This window comes from Melanotaenia boesemani, chromosome 9 (assembly GCF_017639745.1).
Source record: "Melanotaenia boesemani isolate fMelBoe1 chromosome 9, fMelBoe1.pri, whole genome shotgun sequence".
Taxonomy (NCBI): domain Eukaryota; kingdom Metazoa; phylum Chordata; class Actinopteri; order Atheriniformes; family Melanotaeniidae; genus Melanotaenia; species Melanotaenia boesemani.
The window spans coordinates 14,977,329-14,998,761 of NC_055690.1; the positions used below are offsets into that span (position 1 = coordinate 14,977,329).

At 40.6% G+C, this 21,433-nt stretch overlaps 1 protein-coding gene across 1 annotated transcript; it reads left to right on the top strand.

Moving 5' to 3' along the window:
• Nucleotides 1-4,425: 4,425 nt before the first annotated feature.
• On the top strand, nt 4,426-5,355 carry LOC121646134 (odorant receptor 131-2-like). The gene has a single exon (XM_041995006.1). The coding sequence runs from the start codon at nt 4,426-4,428 to the stop codon at nt 5,353-5,355; it is 930 nt and encodes a 309-aa protein (XP_041850940.1).
• The last annotated feature ends 16,078 nt before the right edge of the window (nt 5,356-21,433 follow it).

Here is a 21,433-nt window from a genome sequence, read left to right on the forward strand (position 1 = left end):
TCTGTCATCTTTAAGCCTTCAGTATCAGAATTTTAGTATTAGCTCTTTTTGTATGCAAATGTTATTTTCCCCATAATAATAATAATAATAATAATAATAATAATAATAATAATAATAATAATAATAAATTAAATGCCCCTTCAAAACCAGGCACTGCTCCTTCACCCATAGCTGCAAAGAGCCATCATTCTGTCTTGCTAATATTAGCATTAGCTCTTTTTGTATGCAAATGTTATTTTCCCCATAATTAAAAAATGTTTTTAAATGTTTAATGTTTTATTTTAAGCTTAGTATTGTATTACATAATTTATTCTTTCCAATTTCTTCAATTTGTTTATTTTTTTTCTTTACTTTTAATATGGACCATTATTTTGAAATTTCACAGCCCCACATGCCAGTTGTGTCCAACTATTTGAGTTTTCCATGACATTTAGACAAAATTTGATGCCAACTCAAACTAGTCAGATCTTGGTCAAATTTACTGAAATGTCAGAGAGTATCTATTGAATTTCTGTTTACTACATTTGGACAGAGGCTTGCTTAAGCAGTTTCTGATCTGTACTTTTTTTTTTACTTTTTTTTTTTTGTACCTTCCTTTTGTGCTTCTCCCAATGTACATGTACTATACTTCTATCCTGACTGTCTAGTGCTCAGAACACAAACTGCTTCCCTCTAGTGGTCAAAAAGGATCATTACTTGGTCCTTATTTGGTCCCCATAGCAAAGGCGAGGGTGTGTCTGCCTTTACTGTAGGCATCAGTAATCACTACACTTAGCAAAATGTTTTGTGTTCAGTGAAAATGAGTATTAGACCTTACACAAATGTGTTAGTAAGAGCTGATGGATAAAACCAAGTTAAAAAAAAACCCTGGTTTAAAATCTTTCAAAGAAACATTGTGGGCAAGGGAACAAATTTTCATGTACAAACTCTGAGGCAGTGGGCCTCATGTTACAGACAAATCCAAGTAAAGATCTTTAATTTTCTACCATTGGTAGACACCAAAGCTAAGAGCAGAGCCTTTAATTGTGCTAATTCTGAGTCTGTTTGTGACCATTTTAATCTATTCTCCAATTCTTCCTGGTCTTTTTTGCCTCCTACATGTCTTTGTAGTACCTTGATTTACCTTCCAACAATAGATTGTATGTTGCTTGGGTACACAACTGAAATCCCTCACAAGGATTATTGTTGTCATTTTAAATTCCAGGCATGTAATATGAAGCTGTACAGTGTGAATGTGAGGCCTTTGCATGGCCCAGTGAGTGAAGAATGAGAAAACTAAATTAACTGGTTTACAATACAGTAACTGCTGATATGGCGGAGTGAAGAAGGGAACTGTGTTTGGTCATGGTTGCACTCTTAACTGTGCACCAACAATTACATAAAGATGTACTGCATCTTTTCCTTATACTGCAAATTCATGATCTCTATTTCTATGTTCTCCACCAAGACAAATGTGAGTAGTATGGGGCAATAATAACTAATAGCAGCCTCCTTTTTAATTGCAAAAAACTTTTATAGGACATTGTTTGAATCATAGGATTGTGCAAACTGATGCATTACAGAAATGTTACTCATGTTCTGACCAAGGATGAAATGACAGTGCACTTTCTTGTTGCCAGTGGGTATGGCTATGGCAATATGCAAAGAATTAGATGTTAATGTGAAGTTTGGTAGATATTGGATGGACAGATGAAACAACTTCCTGTGAAATGACTAAACTTTAACATAGAATTTTGTTTTTGGGGCGGGTTGACAAGAGAAAATCAGTTTTAAAAAACGCCAATGTGCACATAAGTCTTAGTTTTTCAAAAATAAAGATATGAAGGATTCATCAATTTGTGGAGGAATATATGGATCAATACTGTATAGTGTAAATAGGTCCTGTGTCTTATGATGGACAGGGTGTGCCCTGCTTCTCTCCCAGACGTTGCTGGAATAAAAGGGTAATGGATGATGGATGGAAAACTTTAAATTAATGGGGGATTTCATCATCTACAGTACATCATACAACAGATTTTCCCTCCATCCATTAAACCAATACAAACATTAGATTACAAACATTTAGTTTAAAAGTTGTGTAGACAAAGTTAAAATAAAAGTTTTCCTATTATTATTATTCACTGTGAGGTTATTTTCCTCCTGTTAGACAAGTATTCACTAAGAGCCAGTAAACAGAGCAGTCTGAATAATTAATGATGCCATTAACCATTGCTTGTAATTAGTTTCAAAGGAGCTTCCCAATACACACAGGTAGACAAACAACAGGCTAATCATCATCATTATCATCAGAATAAAGAAAACAATGCCTGATGAAAAACAAGTCAATACTTCTGGCTCTGACTGTAATACTCCTGCACACCATCTCAAAGTGAACTTGCAGAAGTTGAAAACTTCACAAGCCACACAGCAAGCAGTCAAGTGTCCAAGTTATGAAAGTAGAATGTATTGTATATATATAAATGTTTAATTTCATTAGTGCTCACAGTGGAGTGTAAAAGTATCTTTTATCTTTTTAGTATTCTATATTTTTAACAGGTTTTCACAGAAATCCAAAAAGATAAAGATGAGCCACTTAAAGAAATTAGATAAAAACATTTTAAATTGTTATTTATTTATTAGGGAAATTATCCAGTAAAACATATAAATGTAGAAATATGTAAACCCTTTTTTTCCATTATGAAATAAACATTGGTTAAGAGAAGTGTGTCTAAGATCTGATTTGTGTCTGAGCCCAGTGGGCAAACGATGAGGGCTCAGGAACCAGCATGGTTCCCAGCCACTGTAAAAGGCCAAAGAGAGATGAATGTGGTGGGTTCAGAAATATGAAGACTAATTTTCTGTTTTATTTACTAATGAATGCTGTGCTACACCAGATCGTCCTGTTGGGTAGTTGGTGGACTGCCATGTCATAACAAAGCTGCTATGTCAGCAAGGTGTTAGGGGAGTGATATTTTGGGCTGGAATGATGGGGATTAAGATGATGCTTAAGGGTGCCTTAGGGTGTCAAAATGACCTCTGCAAAATACATGCAGTCACCATTTCCTGCTATGGTATAAAAAGATCTATGTCTCATAGTAAAAGCATTTTTATGCAAGACAAAACACCAACCTAGCTGCAAAAAGATCATTAATATTTGACCGCTATGGGTATAAAGGAAGAAAAACTCTTGGTGCGACCATCATCATTGCCTGACTCCAACCTTTTTGATAACTGCCGGAGCATCATTAAAAGGGTGGACGACAGTATACCTCTAAAGAGAAACTTTGGAAGACAGTTCTGGTATCCTGAAATGAGATACAGACAGAAACTATCCACGGACTTAGAAGTTCAATGGATCACACTGTTAAGGTGATAACAAAAAGTGCTCCAACATTAACATGTTAACCTCTGTCTTTTTGATTTGTTTTTACAAAATAAGCTGTTTTAGTATTGGTAGATTTCTTCAATAACATCTGGGGTGTGGGGGGATTGGAGCGTGTGTGTAACAATTTGCTGTATCTCATACACATTTGATGCATGTGTGAGTGTGATATTTGAATTCAGTCCCTACACCTGTGATACATTAATGTGTGGAAATTTTTATTTAGGTGTGAAAATGTCTTTATTCTAAGACACAATCTGGACATCAAAAAGTATGCGTATGCTGTGACAAAACCGAAAGCCAACAAACATTTCATCCATATATTCATGTTTTGTTTTTCTTCATTAAAACAATGAAACTGCAATTTAACCAAAGAAGCAGAAGAAGCTCTGGTTTTGAGGCCTTTGATATATCAATATAAATACATATTTTAACTAAAAAAAAAATAAAAAGATAATTATGCAACTACTTATTTAGGGGGGAATTAAAACACAGAATAATCTGTATGATGTGTATCAGAAGAATTTTAAAACTCTATGTGTAAACCTAATTAAATCAGAACCCAAATTTAACACTTTCCTTGTACATATAAAACAGTACATATTTCTATACTTAAAGTCAATTTACATGTTTGCAGGTGCTGACTGTATTACTGTGGTATAACATACTAAGATTAACAATGTGGTATCAGAGCGTGCAACTTTCGTACCTGTAGTTTACAAAGTCTTTTTGCAGACTGAAAATTGCAGTAAATGATGACACAGTTTGAAAAGCTTGCACGTGATGTCCCCCTTCAATCCATAAAGAGTTGATACACAAGCTTTTCTCAGATGGCTGCCCAGACCTCAGTGGAACATGCTAATGTTTCTGCATGGGATGGTTTGGCAACTGCTTTCCTTCTACATTTCTGTTAAATGCTATTTGGTCTTGTGCTACATAAAATTAAAGTATTTCATTACCTATTTAGACACAGTTCAGTTAAATTCTTAAAGCTAGATGTTTCTTAGGATCGATTAAGTCAGTTTCTTTAACACTCAGAGGTTTGCTTACAAGAAAACAAACATATGGCATCCAATTATTCACTAACTGCTGGTGGATTGTTAGTGAGACAGATCAACTATAGGGTGGTTTTAGTTCAGGTCTTGGTCTCAGTTTTTCTTTGCATCAACATTTTTCAAATCATAGTATTTTTCATGAAAGATTCCTTCTACACAACCATGCGCTACATCTTATTTGCTGTTATATTAATGTCAGATTGTCTGTTTTTATTAATGACTGATATTCTGCTCATTTTGAGCTACAACAGTGTTTTTATACAAACATGGTTGTGTCTTCTTATCTATATTGTTTTGTCTGTGTACACCTTTGTCACACCACTTACTCTGACAGCTATGAGCCTGGAGCGCTATGTGGCCATTTGCATGCCCCTGCGACATGCAGAGCTGTGCTCCACACGCAGCACTCTGCACCTCACTCTCATCATCCACGGCCTCAGCTCTATTCCCTGTACTGTTACTCTCTCCATTTACTTTGCATCAGCAGCTCGTGCAGTATACACTCAGGGCATGGTATGCTCTGTGGAGATCTTCATCTTGTATAGCTGGCAGGGCTACCTCAGATCAGCTAAAGGCCAGTTTTACTTCTTAATTATGTGCACCATGATTATTTTCTCTTATGTTAAAATAATGAAAGTGGCCAAAGCAGCTTCAGAAAAGAATAAAAATTCAACAGGGAAAGCACTCAGAACTGTAATTCTTCATGCTGTCCAGCTGCTGCTCAGTCTCATCCAGCTCTGGTGTCCTTTCATAGAGTCTGCAGTTCTTCAGATTGATCTAATGTTATTCATTAATGTACGATACTTTAATTACGTAACTTTCATTCTCGCTCCAAGATGTCTGAGTCCTCTCATCTATGGCCTGAGAGATGAAATGTTTTTTTGTGCACTAAGGTACTATGCTCTGTGTGGCTTATACAAGAAACAATCATCAGGTTAAAGAAAATATATTGAATCTAGATTTAATTTAGACAGCAAAAGCTTGCAATTAGGACAAGTTTGTGAAGATCTCGATGTAAAATGTTTTTGAGAGCATGCTTTTGATGATCTTGTAGTGATGAATATGCTGCATATTTTCTACACATATTGCTGATAATTAAATATTAAATGATACAAAACATCTGTGATAATTTGTAATATTTTGAACTATTAAAAATAAGAGCTGCACGTAATGTTTATTTTCCTGATTTTGCAGCCTCTGTCTCTACTGCTTTACATAATGGACTGGACATATGGAGGCAATGTTTACAACATTTCTCACCTTGGCACTTGGTGATGTAGGTGGCCCGTCTCACTTGCACTGAGAGATCCTCAGGGTGTTGTACATTCACCATTCATGTGTGCATAGATGCTTCTAGCTGCAGAGTTAAGCAGAAAGCATGTTGTTGTAAATTCATCACTTTCTGAAAAGGTGGGGAAGTGTATACAAAGCAACAAATAATTAAGTCTTGTTTGTTAATTTAATTTTTTTAAACGGTTAAGTAGAAATGATTTCTACAGATTTCATTAACCAACTTTATGGTTTAAAACTATAATGAAATATTGCTTTTGGTTTTATTTGTTTAAATATAATATAAATTCTATAAATGACAGTGAATTATTGAACCTTTTAAGATTTATATTTGGTTGCTATATATGGGGAAAAGGTTTGTTCTTGTAATAAGCTGTAACTAATGACTTTTTATTTAATCTTTATTATTATTATTATTATTATCATTATTATTATTATTATACAGCCAGTAAAATTCAGAAGTTAATTAAGTTCAACTGTAATTTTATATCACTGCTTAAGCTGTAGTTTAACTGACCTTAACTGTCCTGTAAGTCATATTTTTGTGGGAAACAAACAACATTTAAACACAAACAAGAAGTTTCTGTGATTCACGTTTCTCTTTCTTTGCCATTATCACTAACTAATATGTTGTTTAATGAGTTTTCTCAAAATAAAGGTTACACATCTCTTTATTTTTTTATTTATTTATTTATTTTTGAATATAATCCTCCAAATGTAACACATAAGGAGGATTTACTCTATTAAATTCAAAGACTGGAACAAAGTGAAGGTTTTTACCATGGACAGTGGACTGATATAGAGAACAAAATAATAATTTAAAGTTTAAAAATTAAATAAAGTTTTCCATCTTGAAAGAAGACAGATATTTGAACAGGTGATGGACTGACCATCCAGGTTATACCCTGCATCATGCCTTTTGCAGCACCCCTGGGATCCTGAATTGGATCAAGTGGACATATAAGATGGATTTGATTTTTTAAGAATTTTTGGAAGTTATTTTTGTCTTTTTATAATACTGACTAAAGAACAAATGGCCAAAAATAAATAAATATACTGTAATTTGGTTTGTACTTAATCCTGTAATACTTAAATTTATTTACAAATTTCAAAACAAAATAAAAAACAACACGGGAAAAAAAAAATCAGGAAAAAAAAGAAAAAGAAAAAGACTGAAACAAAATAAAGTCAAATATTATAAAATGTTATAAAACATAAAATAGATGAATAAAAATTAATAAAGATTAATAAATAAATCATATAGAAATTATTATATCAATAAAAGTGAAAAAAAGCAAATAAATAAATGATTGATAAAGTTCAACTGGGGTTGCACAAGTTGTTACTTATTGTTTAAATTCTGCACCAGTCCGGGTTAGCCCATGGAGCACACAGGATTAATATGTAAATGCGTATTCATGAGGTTTGAGAAGTAAAGCTTTTGGGAAAAGCATACCCCTGTGAAATGAAAGTTTATAATGTTTATGTTCAAGTTAATAAATTTGATATTTATATACTAGTTGAAAACAGCCCTGCGAGAAATTCAAAGTAAAGTTTAGGTAAAGCCGTAGGAAATTTGCTGGTGTATTTATGCACAAATGTAGCAGTTTATTGTCTGGTGATAGTGTGGATTGAAGGGTTGTTGTCTTTTGTTTGAGGTGTTTTTGTCTCCTCTTTCTTTTTACTGCTTTCTCTTTTGCTTCTTTTTGCTGTTTTCCTTCTTTTTCTGTGCCCTCCGTTAAGGTCCAGCAAGATTACATACATTCCATGATTCAAAATACATTAATTAATTAATTAATTATTCAGATTATCAAGAGGAGGCTTATACCTATAAGCCTCCCATTAGCAAAGCAAATTTGTTTGGCACAATACAGCAAACATTCTGCTTGCTGTGATGCTAAACAGGACAGTTAAAAAAAAAAAAAAAAAATCAGCAGGCCTTTCTTGGCCTGTGGGTATCCAAAGGATGGGTACCGTTGGGCTAAGCAGAGCGCAGCTTTGGCGGTCGCTAAGGCAAAAACTCGGGCATGGGAGGAGTTTGGAGAGGCCATGGAGAATGACTTCCGGATGGCTTCAAGGAGATTCTGGTCCACCATCTGGCAGCTCAGGGGGGGAAAGCAGTGCTCTGTCGACACTGTGTACTGTGGGGATGGGGGGCTGCTGACCTCGACTAGGGACATTGTGAGGCGATGGAGGGAATACTTCAAAGACCTTCTCAATCCCACCAACATGTCTTCCGATGAGGGCTGAGGTCGCTGAGGTGGTTAAAAAGCTCCTTGTGGCAAGGTCCCAGGGGTGGATGAGGTCCACCCAGGGTTCCTTAAGGTTCTGGATGCTGTTGGACTGTCTTGGCTGACATGCCTCTGTAGTATCACGTGGACATCTGGGACAGTTCCCCTGGACTGGCAGACTGGGGTGGTGGTCCCCCTCTTCAAAAAGGGGGACCGGAGGGTTTGCTTCAACTACAGGGGGATCACACTCCTCAGCCTCCCTGGTAAGGTCTATTCAAGGGTGCTGGAGAGGAGGGTCTGTCGGATAGTCGAACCTCGGATTGAGGAAGAGCAGTGTGGTTTCAATGTTTCCCTGCTGCAACACACCTGACTCAAATGAGTCAGTAGCAGATTTGTGCAGAGCATGTCAGAGATCCATTTAATTTGAATCACGTGTGTTGCAGCAGGGAAACATCTAATACCTGCTAAATAGGGGGCCTTGAGGACCAGGGTTGGGAATAACTGAGCTAAAGCTGGGTACACGCATAAAGATTATTGGGCATACTTCATTATGTATGTCCTCTGCTATGCTGGGTGTTATGTTTTCTGGTTGTTGCCATGGTTCTTCTTCATTTTTCTGGTTGTTGCTTTGTTTCTTCTTCGTTTTTGTTCAGTCATGTTTCTGGATCAGAGGAGAAGATTCTAGATTGGTTGCGGGACAGACTCGTTTTGTGTGTTATTCTGTGCTGAGATTATAGGAGCACACCACACAACTGGTAAATGCCTGATTTTTTTTATCTCCATGTCTGGGGTCTCTAACAGATAAAAAATCTCTTCAGATTTTGAGAATCCTTATTTGTGTACCAGCCTTAAGTGTAACCCAGTTACCTGCGCAAGCAAAAATTCAGGCATGGGAAGAGTTTGGAGAGGCCATGGAGAATGACTTCCTGATAGCGTTGAGGAGATTCTGATCCGCCATCCAGCGGCTCAGGAGGGGGAAGCAGGGCACCATCAGCACTGTGTACAGTGGAGATGGGGGGCTGCTGACGTCAACTTAGGATGTTGTGGGTCGGTGGAAGTAATATTTTGAAGGGCTTCTCAATCCCACCGACTTCCTATGAGAAAGCATCTGCAACAGCACTTTAAAAACAACAAAGTGCTACTATGTGCAACTTAACATAACCTTGTAACAACAACATAAGCAGAGTCTGGAGACGCAGGAGTGGACTCTCGTATCTCTGGGACTGAGGTAGCTGAGGTGGTAAAAAGCTCCTCAGTGGGCAGGCCCCTTGGTGTGAACGAGATCTGCCTAGAGTTTCTTAAGGCTCTGGATGCTGTGGGGTTGTCTTGGTCATGCCTCTGTAGTATTGAATGGACATCAGGGCCAGTGCATCTGGACTCGCAGACTGGGCTGGTGGTCCCCTTTTTAAAAAAAAGGAATGGAAGGTGTGCTCCAACTACAGGGAGATCACACCTCCCTGGTAAAGTAAAAGTTTCAATTGCACTTATTAGTTTTTATTACATTTAGTCAACCTCATCCCGTATTTATTTACTCAAGTTTTAGTCAACTATAAGTCGAGAATTTTAATCTTTATTTTAGTCCAAGAAAACACATTTTTATTTGTTTGTTTGTCTAGTTTCAGTCAACAAAAACTGTCAACATTTTGGTCTAGTTTTAGTCTGGACAATCATTTTACCCTTTTAGTTTTTTTGTCAGCAGATAATTTTGAACATTGTTAGTAGTATATTACATTATTAATAGTTATTAGAACATTGTTAAACTACATTTAACATTGTTAAACTACATTTAACAATCCATTTAAAACCCATACTTAAAACATAATTATCCTATTTTATGTAGAAATTATTGCAGGCATTTTTATGTTTGCATGCATTTATTTATATTAATATTTATGCCAATTCAAATCAAATGTCCTTGTGATGGTAACCTGAAGACAAACAGAACAGCATTTTATGTCACCAAATAAATACACTGGGATGCAAACGCCTAGAGCAGTGGTTCCCAACCTTTTTGTAGTTTGGAAACCCATTTTGATATCACAAAACTATGGTGACCCCAGACATTCAAAACACAGACAATTTTACTTATTTTATACCACATTTATGCTATGTCATGTATGAAAATGTAGGTTAAAGTTGTTTTGAATTAAGTGTGCCATATTATTTTTATTTTAACTAGATTATTTGTTTTAGTACGTTTTAGTTTTTAGTTTGCATCCATGTGTAGCTGTCCAGGTGTTTTGTGTTAACTATAGTTCACTTGCAGCTCCTAAATTAGCTCATACTTGCTTTAATTAAACTTGCAATCCAACTGAAAACATAGTTGCCTGACCAGTATAACGTATCAAAGTTAGCATGAATTCAACTTCACACACAATTCTATCAACAAGTGGCTAATATCGATACATGCTAAGAACCTAGTAAGTTAGCCAGGATTAGTTTGCGGTCGGTTTAACGTTATTGTTGGAACATTAGCCAGTGGTTTAATGTTACGTTATAAAAAACCACCACCAACTTACCACAATGTCTTTGTGGAGAACTGTGACGTGTCTCTTAAGGTTTATGTTTCTTCCAGCTACATTTCCAGACCACATTCCTTACCTTCGACTAAAATCAAGCATAAGTTTTTTTTTTTTTTTTTTTTTTTTTTTTCCCCTCCACTTCAGTGTAGCGAAAATGAGTCCATATATCACGTATTCTCTTTCTCTTGGGCCCCGTGCAAAGCATGGCCATTAATGTTTTAGTTTTAACCTTTCACTGTGAATCCACCTCCTGTCTGTCCCATGTGTTTGTGCACCTGTCCCCTGCAGGTTTGAAAGGGAGTGTGTGTGTGAGTGGCGGAAGAACTGAGGAGGAGGCGGAGGAGACAGGATTTGACAAAATCATATTATATAATAATATAATATAATTTTCATCTTTATCATCTTTGCATGCCCCTGCGGCATGAAGGCTACCTCAGATCAGCTATAGGCCAGTTTTACTTCTTAATTATGTGCACCATGATTATTTTCTCTTATGTTAAAATAATGAAAGTGACCAAAGCAGCTTCAGGAAAGAATAAAAATTCAACAGGGAAAGCAACTGTAATTCTTCATGCTGTACAGCTGCTGCTCAGTCTCATCCAGCTCTAGTGTCCTTTCATAGAGTCTGCAGTTCTTCAGATTGACCTAATGTTATTAATGTACGATACTTTAATAACGTAACTTTCATTCTTGCTCCAAGATGTCTGAGTCCTCTCATCTATGGCCTGAGAGATGAAATGTTTTTTTGTGCACTGAAGTACTATGCTCTGTGTGGCTTATACAAGAAACAATCATCAGGTTAAAGGAAATGGATTTAATCCAATTTTTATTCCAATATCATACAAAGTTTTCATTTTTAAACAGCAAAAGCTTGCAATTAAGACAAGTTTGCGGAGATGTTGATATGAAATGTTTTTTTTAAGAGCCTGCTTGTGATGATCTTGTAGTGATGAATATGCTGCATCTTGTACATACTTTTGATTACAAAATAATTAACTATACAAAACATGAGATAATTTGTCATACTTTGAACTGTCTGAAAGAAGTTATTATGCTTTTCACAATATATCAGTGTATAGTGCAGCTTTTGACTCATTTGCTCCATTTGTCACACAATAGTGTGAGGGTTCTTCTAAATACCAGCAAAAAAGGATTTCCACTGTCGAAGAAGGAGAGTACCCAGAGCGGGGTTTATTTTATTAATGAAATTGTTTCTCTTTAAAAAGAAAACCAATTCCAAAGAAGTGGAGGCAGGGAACTAAAATACAAAAAAAAAAAAAAAAAAAAAAATGTCCTTGATCTGAAACTGGCAAGCATACAGAAAATGTCCCAGTGTGCTCCTAATGTTCCTCAGTGGAGACAATCCAGTTTGACCAGCTGGCCTGGGTCTGTGGTCATCACCCTGTCGGCTGGATAACCTCGACACACGAAAGAGGTTGCACGCCTATGGTATCCACAAGCTAACTGAAATAAGCTGTTCTCAATCATGTCCAGGTGTCTACTCTCATGCAATTAGTAACACAGCAAGTAAAATATACAACCCAGTATAAAGAAAATTCACACACATTTCAATAGCCAAACTCATGCAACAAACAAAAACCCATAACTGATCAATAATTAGCTAAAGAAAATAAGGTCCCACTTTGATATCCCCCCCCCCTTCTTTAACGTAAGTCGTCCCGACCAGTTAATCGTCACAATACCTGACCAGCGGGCACCCAATATTAGCTCGCTGTGAGTGTAGTATCTTGGGGATTCTTGTCCACCCCTGGGGGTGCTGGGTCCTGTGGAGGGTCAGGTGGCTCGGCCGGCACTGGAGCTACAGTCTGTAATGCATTGTCCTGAGTGGAACCAATGACTAAGCCAGGAAGCCACCAGGTTGGCGGTGGCAACAGATTTGTTTTCTCTACCACCCGGGGGCCTGGTCCGGGTGGCCCAGCATCTTGCTGTAACACACTGAGAGGGCATGGCCTGAGGTTAATTCGATGTACTGTGCGTGTGGGTGCTTCCTTACCCTCTGGGCGAAGAACATAGACTGAATGACTCTCTCTTAGCTGCATCACCACCACAAATGGTTCCGGGGTCCATCTTGGGGCCAGTTTGCCCTGGAAATTACGAATAAGGACCCTTTCACCTGGGAGTAAGGGGGCTATTTTAGCCCACCGATTGTAATGACCCTGGTCCTGTTCTTGCTGGTGTTGGGCCCCCATCTTAGCACACTCATATGCATGGTGTAGGGCTCTCTGATGTTGCCTCACCCAACCTTGTAGTGTGTGGGACTCCACTGTGGGACTCAGGCCTGTGATCCAGTCAACTGGAAGTCTGGCATGCCTGCCAAACACCAGATAATGAGGGGTCATTTTTGTGGTGCTATGGACAGTGTTATTGTAGGCCTGGAGGAGAGTGAGCAGACTGTTGGACCATCGTGACTGATCTGTCTCAGCCAACCTCAACAGGTTTTGATTAAACCTCTCACAGGCCCCATTGCCTTGTGGGTGGTATGTCATGGTGAGGCTTTTCTGGCATCCGTACAGTTGGCAGAGTTCTTGTATGAGTGAGGACTCAAATGCAGCCTCTCGATCAGTCAGAATGCATTCTGGGCAGCCGAATATCTGGATAAAATTATTGTACAGGGCAAGAGCTGTTGTGTTGGCTGACTGGTCCTTGGTGGGTACTGCAACTGCATATTGTGAAAACAAGTCAGTTATTACAAGGATGTAGGGGTGCTGATCACCAGGACTAAACGAAAGGTAGTCCATACCAACAGCCTCAAAGGGATATGTGGTGCAAATGGACATCAGTGGTGCCCTCACTTCTGGATCAGCCTTTGAGCACACACTGCTGGCAGGTCTCTGTCCGTTCTTTAACATCATCCCTCATTCTCGGCCAGTAACACAAAGCAAAGCTGTCAGCATCCTCTCACTGCTAGGGTGTCCCATCTGATGCTTCACCAACATCTGGCTGTGGTAATTGTTGTTCCTTCTACCATCTGATTTGGGCAAGCTGTGGATCGCTGGCTTGGCGCTCTTCCCAAGTGTCCTCACTTCCGACCGTAGCCTGGTCCACCTGGACCGTTTCTCCCCTTTGGTCCTGCAACCGTGACAGAGCATCAGCATTTCTATTTTGGGTACCTGGACTGTATTTAATGGTGTACTTGAAGTTTGCCAACTGGGCCACCCCTCACTGCTTCACCGCTCCAAGCCGGGCTGTCTCAAGGTGCACCAATGGGTTGTTGTCTGTAAACACAGTAAACTCGATACTGTAAAGATCGTCTTTAAACTTTTCAATTACTGCCCATTTTAGGGCCAGCAACTCTAGCTTGAAAGAGCTATAGTTTTGGTCATTTCGCTCGGTGGGGTGGACACTGCGGCTGGCATAGGCGATCACTCGCTCTTTGTCCCCCTGTACCTGCGCCAACACAGCTCCCAGGCCACAGAAGCTGGCATCTGTGTACAACCTGAAAGGGCGAGAGAAATCTGCATATGCCAGAACAGGTGCATTGGTCAGTGCTTCTTTCAGCTTATCAAAAGTTTGCTGACACTCTGGACCATCTGACTGGAGATGGCCTTTCTCATGAGCCGCCCCATGGGTCAAGGCATGCAGTGGTGTGGCAATCTTAGAGAAGGCGGGTATGAACCAACGATAATAGCCTGCAAACCCAAGAAAAGATTTCACCTGCTTTACTGTCTGGGGTACCTGCCAGTCTCTCACTGCTGCCGTTTTCGCTGGGTCCGTGGCCACTCCCTCACTAATGACGTGTCCCACGTAAGTCACCTTCTGCTGAAACAGGTGGCACTTGTTGGGCTGCAGCTTCAATCCATGCTAATGGAGCCTTTGAAACACTTCCTCCAAGTGGCGTACGTGGCTGTTGAAATCTAAGGAAAACACAACCATGTCATCCAGGTAAATTAACAAAAAATCATTTACCATGTTCCCTAGACAACACTGCATTAGCCTTTGGAAGGTGGTAGGGGCATTACACAGGCCAAATGGCATCGGCTCAAACTTGTACAAGCTAAATGGTGTTGTGAAGGCCGTTTTTTCTCAGTCAGAGGGACCCATCTCCACCTGCCAGTAGCCACTTGCCAAGTCCAGGGTGGAGTACCACTTTGCGGCTTTTAGTTCAGTCAGTGAACCACGCTGTAATCCACGCAGAACCTCCATCTTCCGTCCTTCTTACGTACCAGTACGATGAGAGCTTCCCAGGGGCTTGCACTCTCCCTTACTACACCATTATTGAGCATATTCTGTAGCAGGGTTCGCAGCTCTGTATAGAGGCTTGGAGGAACTGGCCGATATCGCTCACGGCTCGGTGGTGCCGATCCAGTTAAGATTTGGTGCTTTACTACCCCCGTGCGACCAAAATCGTCCTTATGGCTTGAAAACACCTGTGTCCATCTCTGTAACAGATGAGTCATTTCAGCCTGTTGGTGGGGGGTCAGCCCATCTCCCTGCAGAGACATTACAGGATGCGTCGTGGGTTCATCTACTCCCTCTGATGCTCCGAACCGTCTCACCGACACTTCTATGACATCGGGTTCCACACTACTGAGAACTAGCTCTTGCTCACTTTGTATGTCGTCTTTGGTCACCTCGTGTACTTGAGCCAATGGCTGCCACTGTGGAACCTCCACTGGATAAGGGTTGGGGTTGCAGACCCTGGAAGGTACTTGTCCACCATTTAGGGTCGCCAGCATCCTTCCCACACGCCACTCTGTGTCACCGTCAGGCAGAGGCTCTACAATCACGGCACGTGAGGTATTAGACGTACCTTCCAATACTCGTGTCCATATCATCAGCGTGGGCTGGGATAATAACTGGTGGTTGTGTAACAACTTTGCTACACCCTGAAAGGGGGGCAGGAGGGCAGCTGGTGGCAACACGTTAACATAAGCTGGAGATGCTTCCTTGCCAGAGAGTGACCTTACTTCTTCCATGAGGTTGACTGAGATAGCCTTCATCTGCTCCAGAATCTCTTTTTTCATCTCCCCAACCAGCCCGGCTTGGAGCTCTGCCAATAGCTGGGCCTTCAGTTCCTCATTGGTTGTGGTGCTCTTCTGGGTTTGGGCCGTGACCCTGTGGGAGGAAGTGGCCGCCTCATCATTTTGTGGTTCCTGTTCCAGGGCCCACACCTCTTTGCAGTCATCAGAGAAACTCATGCCTTCCTATTATCTCATCTGTCTGCTCAGTTCCTGTTTCACAGGTCCTGGCCGTAGGCCAACCATTAGCTGGTCCAAAAGTAGGTTCTCGCCATCATCAGGATCGCCTTCACTCTGCTCCTGCCATCTGAAAAACAGTTCTTTTAGTCTTAATATAAAAGTTCCAACGCCCTCCTCAGCACTCTGTCTGCAATTGAAAAAGCTAGACCGCAGTTGTGCTCTAGTTGCAGGTTTAGTATACAGCCTTTGTAAAATGTCCAGTACCTTCTGTCCAGTATTTTTGTCACCTTGACTGACCAGCTGCAGCTCCCGCTTGGGCTCTCCTTCTAGGGCCCCCAAAACCAAGTCTGCTTGCTGGCTCAGTCCTTGGGCTCGCAACATGGCCTCCACCTGAGCCCGCCATTCTGAAAATTTGTTTTTATTACCATCAAATTTAGGAATCCAAGTAGCCCCCATAAACCATGGTAAAACAAATTGGGTTACTGGTTACTGCGCAGTTTCCATCAACAGTGTGAGGGTTCTTCTAAATACCTGCAAAAAAGGATTTCCACTGTCGAAGAAGGAGAGTACCCAGTGCGGGGTTTACAATTTTATTAACAATAAAATTGTTTCTGTCATGGTTGTGCTTTGTGTGTGTCTGAGCTTGCAGGTAGAGTTGAGCAGGTTGCCATGGGGACTCGGGGCGGAGTCTGGAGCTTCAATTGACACCACCTGCAGCTCATCACCCGGCTCGTTATCCTGCTCAACTCCCTGCTATTTAGGGACAAGCAGGAGCTCCAGTCTTCGCCAGATTGTCTCCCATTACTGCGTGGTAATCAGGCCAGTCTTGCTGATTTTCTCGTACCGCTTTGCATTTAAACCTGACCTTGTTATCTCTACTCCTCAGCCCCTTGTTATTCACACCTTGGGACTGACTAGCAGCTATGGACCAGGGCTTCTCTTTCCACCAGCTCACCACCTAAAGTTTGTGCCTGCCTGCCATCTAACTCTCTCACTGCAACTGGAGATACTTCCCCTGGCCTTACCCCTCCACCGTCATACCACCACTGGATCCTAGTAAGCCGCTGATTTGGCTGTCATTTCTTACACCTCTCATCAGATCCACACTAACCCTCTGTCCTCTCATAGGAAGAACTTCCTGGACCTGGACCAAGCTTCTCACATTAATTATAAATAAACACTTTTCATTTCTTCCCTCGACTCACGGAGTGTTCTGCATTTGGGTCCTCCTTCTGTGCTACGGTCTCTGACTGTGACAGTATCTCTTTAAAAAGAAAACCAATTCCACTTTCCTTTACTTAGCTGGTAACAGGCGTTGCAGTAGTCTCCTTAAAGCCTGGGCCAATCCTGCAGCTTCTCTGGTCCTTTGCCTGCAGTCCGTGCAGCTTCCTCTGACTTCTTCAGTCCCGTCTGTACCGCGGCTTTGCCTCTGTTCTGTCCTCCTTCACTTCTACTCCACTTGGTCTACTGTTTACTCTACTTGGTCTGCTGTTTGCCCCCCTTGCTCATCCTCCCTTAGTCCTTAAGAGAGGCTCCTTATTACCCATTGTCCAATCCAGAGCCAGGGGGGCGTGGGGACCTAACTGAAATAAGCTGTTCTCAGTCATGTCCAGGTGTCTACTCCCATGCAATTAGTAACACAGCAAGTAAAATATAAAACCCAGTCTAAAAAATCTACACACATTTCAATAGCCAAACTCATGCAAAAAACAAAAACCCATAACTGATCAATAATTAGCAAAAGAAAATAAGGTCCCACTTTGACATTTCTTTTCTCTACGCCTCTACCACATGCACTGCTGGATATTTGGAAAACAGTATTTTTAACCTTGGCCTTTGGAGATGAAGATGGCCTGTTTCACTTGCGTTGAGTGATGCTCAGAATGCATGTTGTACATTCATGTGTGCATATATGTTTATAACTGAATACGTTTATAGCAGTATATATGCACATGCACCAGAGCATGAAATCTGCAAGAAATCTTTCAGCCTATCTAGACTTGCCCACTTTTAATCATTTTAATTAAATTATTTTACATAAAGAATCTTTTTTTTGTGTTTGCCTTTAAATTCTTTTATGTACTTTTTATTGCTAATTTTGCACTCCACTGTAATGCTTTTAAACTTTTATGTAAATCACTTTGAACTGTCTTGTACATGAAATGTGCTATACAAATAAACCTGTCTTATAACTGCAGAGTTCAGCAGAAAGTGTGTTATTTTACACACACCACTTCCAGCAAAGTTGTAAGGTTTTCTAAAATGTAAAAAAATTTGAACCTATAGTTTGTTAATGCAACCTTTTTATTAACAGAGACAGGCACAAAAGGAATCGTTGTCATTGTCTTTACTGACCGACTTCATTGTTTGTATTTTGTACAACAATAAATGCAAGAAATGAACAGTACACTGACCTTTAGAAGTTTGTATTTTGTCTACATGTATGGAAAAAAAGGTTAATTCATATACCAAATGACAAATAGAAGTTATCGCAGCTTGTCACAGTCAAATTGTGGATAGCTGTTTAAGACTACCTAAGTTTTAATGGTGTCATCAGACAGCTTCTAGAAGATGGGGACTCATGGACCATGGATGAATGTTTTTTAGAGCACGTTCTGTTTATTCCCAACTCACATGTAGTGTGTGGGTTGTGTATCTGGCCCTTACTGTCATCTATGTCATGTTGCCATTCATCTGACTGGGAAAATGCAACATTTAAACCAGGCGGCTTTGAACTACTTGTTCCACTTCTTTTCCACCTCTTAGTGGAGATGCTCACATCGCTCTAGGAGTTAGTTGTAACTCCTACAGGAGTTACTCCTAACATATACTCACAAAGGAGTGGGTGTTGGTTAGAACAGTTAGCACTTTAATGCTTTTAACAGTAACAAAAAAATATATAAATGCTTTTTAACAGCTCTGTTATACTTTACAATAAACAAAATAAGGCGCCATATACAGTAAAAGACAAAAGAAAATAATGAAATCAGTCACCTGTGTACACAACCTTTACAAATGTCCACTGTAGCTGCTACCTGGGTAGAAATATAGTGTAGGTGTCTTATCTGGACTCAACTGAATGCTGAGACAATCCAGGGTCTTCTGGACAGGTCACACGGCAGGCCACACCGCATCTCTGACTGCCCTCAGAATCGCTGGGCTGGGCTTGCCATCTAATCATTCTGACAGTTCAGACCATCCGAAGCAAATAAAAAAACAACCTGCACAGGAACTGCAGGACTAAGATTTTCCGATTCTGTCTCAAATTCTACATGAGAATTCATCTACTTCTCTTTTAGTCTCAGCATGAAATGTAGAACCAAATATGGTAATACATACAATGAAATTAATCATTATTTATCATAACAATAATTTTTAAAGTACAATGAACTATTCATGAATTACTGTAAGCAACAGTATTTCCTTCCAGACACACATTTTATGTATCCCTTTTAACTTGAATGCAGCTGTTATTTAACTGCTGATTCGTCATTCAACCAAAAATGAATTGGTAATGAAAATGCAACATTGTGAAATATAAAATCAACCCCACATTACTGAAATAACTTTATGAAAGTTAACTTATTCATACAAAGTGCTCTGCTGACATTAAATTAGATGCAACTTTAAATGCTCTATTGTGACCTTATTCATCCTCAGGGTGACAAAACGTGTCACTTAATCAACCAAAAGTGAGCTAATAATGTTAGCATCTCGGGCTTAGCATTAGTATAATGCTAGCAGCCTTTTCAATAGGGCTGCAACAGTTTGTCGACATTGTCGACAATAGTCAACAACTAATTTGCCCGTAGACTATTGTCAGCAAAAACTAAACAAAACAAAAAAAACTACAGAGACATAGTCTTCTTCCCTATCTCTGCCGAGAGTTGCAAAATGCAGATGTGCACTCAAAATGACCCACAATGCATCTTGAAAAGTAGTGAGCATCAATGGTCACTAGACAGGTCAGTATAGACCACAATGGATTGCGGGGAAGAAGCTCAACATGGCGCAAAGAGGCGAAAAGATTGAGCTGCGAAATTACCTATAAGCAAACAAACAAAGAATAAAATACAGCATAAGGAATAAAAATAAAAATATTTACACAAAATTTTGGATTGGATTTGTAATGACATCTTGACGAGGGTTGTGGTTGCCATGGTGATGGCGATAGTCACGTGGTTTGCAGCAAGGAAAAATAGGCAGCTTCGTGTCCGAATTGCCAAGAGAATGAGTGCACTATGTAGTGTGCTATGTAGTACAGCCCTAGTGAACGAGGGGTTAGGGAGTAGGGTGGACATTTGGACACAGCCTGTCTCTGTTCGTCTTGTGTTGCAGCTTCCTGGCTCTTCATGAAAGCAAGAGACGTCATGTTGGTGTGGACCTCTATCAAACTACGTAGATGGACCTAGCAGCCTGATTTTCCATGCAGGTTACATACTCAAACAGGGATTTTCTTTCTTTGACACGTTTTTCTCTCTTTGCCATTATCACTGACATTTAAGTTGGTTTTTTTTTCCTTTCTACATCCTTCAAAATGAAGTGGGTAACACATCTGCTTTCTTTTTCTTATTGAAAAATTACAAACATCTGCAACACATGTGGGAGATGGACTTTACTGAATTAAAAGACTGAGACAAAGTGGCATCTGCAATTTTCACTATGGACAGAAAGCACCATAGAGCAAGGGACAATAACCTAGACCTAGTAAATAAAGAAAGACTTGAACAGATGAGTATGGCCCCAGTGATGGACTGGTGACCCATCCAGGGTGTATTCTGCCTTTTTCCTTCCACCAGTCTCTTTCTCTTACACACCCTAGTTGAGCCAGGCAGAGAAGTTTCAAATCTGTCCATAACCTCATCCACTAAAGCAAACAGGTGCAACATCACCTATGTTTTTTTAGGGACTACGAACAGTATTTCTTTAATCTGATTAAAATAATCCAGATTACAGATTCCATCCATCCATCCATCCATCCATCCATCCATTTTCTTCCGCTTATCCGGAGTCGGGTTGCGGGGGCAGCTGCCTAAGCAGGGAAACCCAGGCTTCCCTCTCCCCGGCCATATTCACCAACTCATCCGAAGGGATCCCGAGGCATTCCCAGGCCAGCCGAGAGATGTAGTCCGTCCAGCGTGTCCTGGGTCTGCCCTGGGGCCTCTTTCCGGTGGGACGTGCCCGAAACACCTCACCAGGGAGGCGTCCAGGAGGCATCCTAACCAGATGCCCGAGCCACCTCATCTGGCTCCTCTCGATGTGGAGGAGAAGCGGCTTTACTCTGAGCCCCTCCCGGATCACCGAGCTTCTCACCCTATCTCTGAGGGAGAGGCCGGCCACCCTGCGGAGGAAACTCATTTCGGCCGCTTGTATTTGAGATCTCGTTCTTTCAGTCATTACCCACAGCTCATGACCATAGGTGAGGGTGGGAACGTAGATCGACCGGTAAATCGAGAGCTTCGCCTTTTGTCTCAGCTCTCTCTTCACCACGACAGACCGATGCAGAGCCCGCATCACTGCAGATGCCGCACCGATCCGCCTGTCGATCTCCAGCTCCATCCTTCCCTCACTCGTGAACAAGACCCCAAGATATGTAAACTCCTCCACTTGGGGCAGGACCCCATCGCAGACCCGGAGAGAGCACTCCACCCTTTTCCGGCTGAGGACCATGGTCTCGGACTTGGAGGTGCTGATTCTCATCCCAGCCGCTTCACACTCGGCTGCGAATCGCTCCAGTGAGAGCTGAAGATCACGTCCCGATGAAGCCAACAGAACCACATCATCTGCAAAGAGCAGAGACCCAATCCTGAGGCCA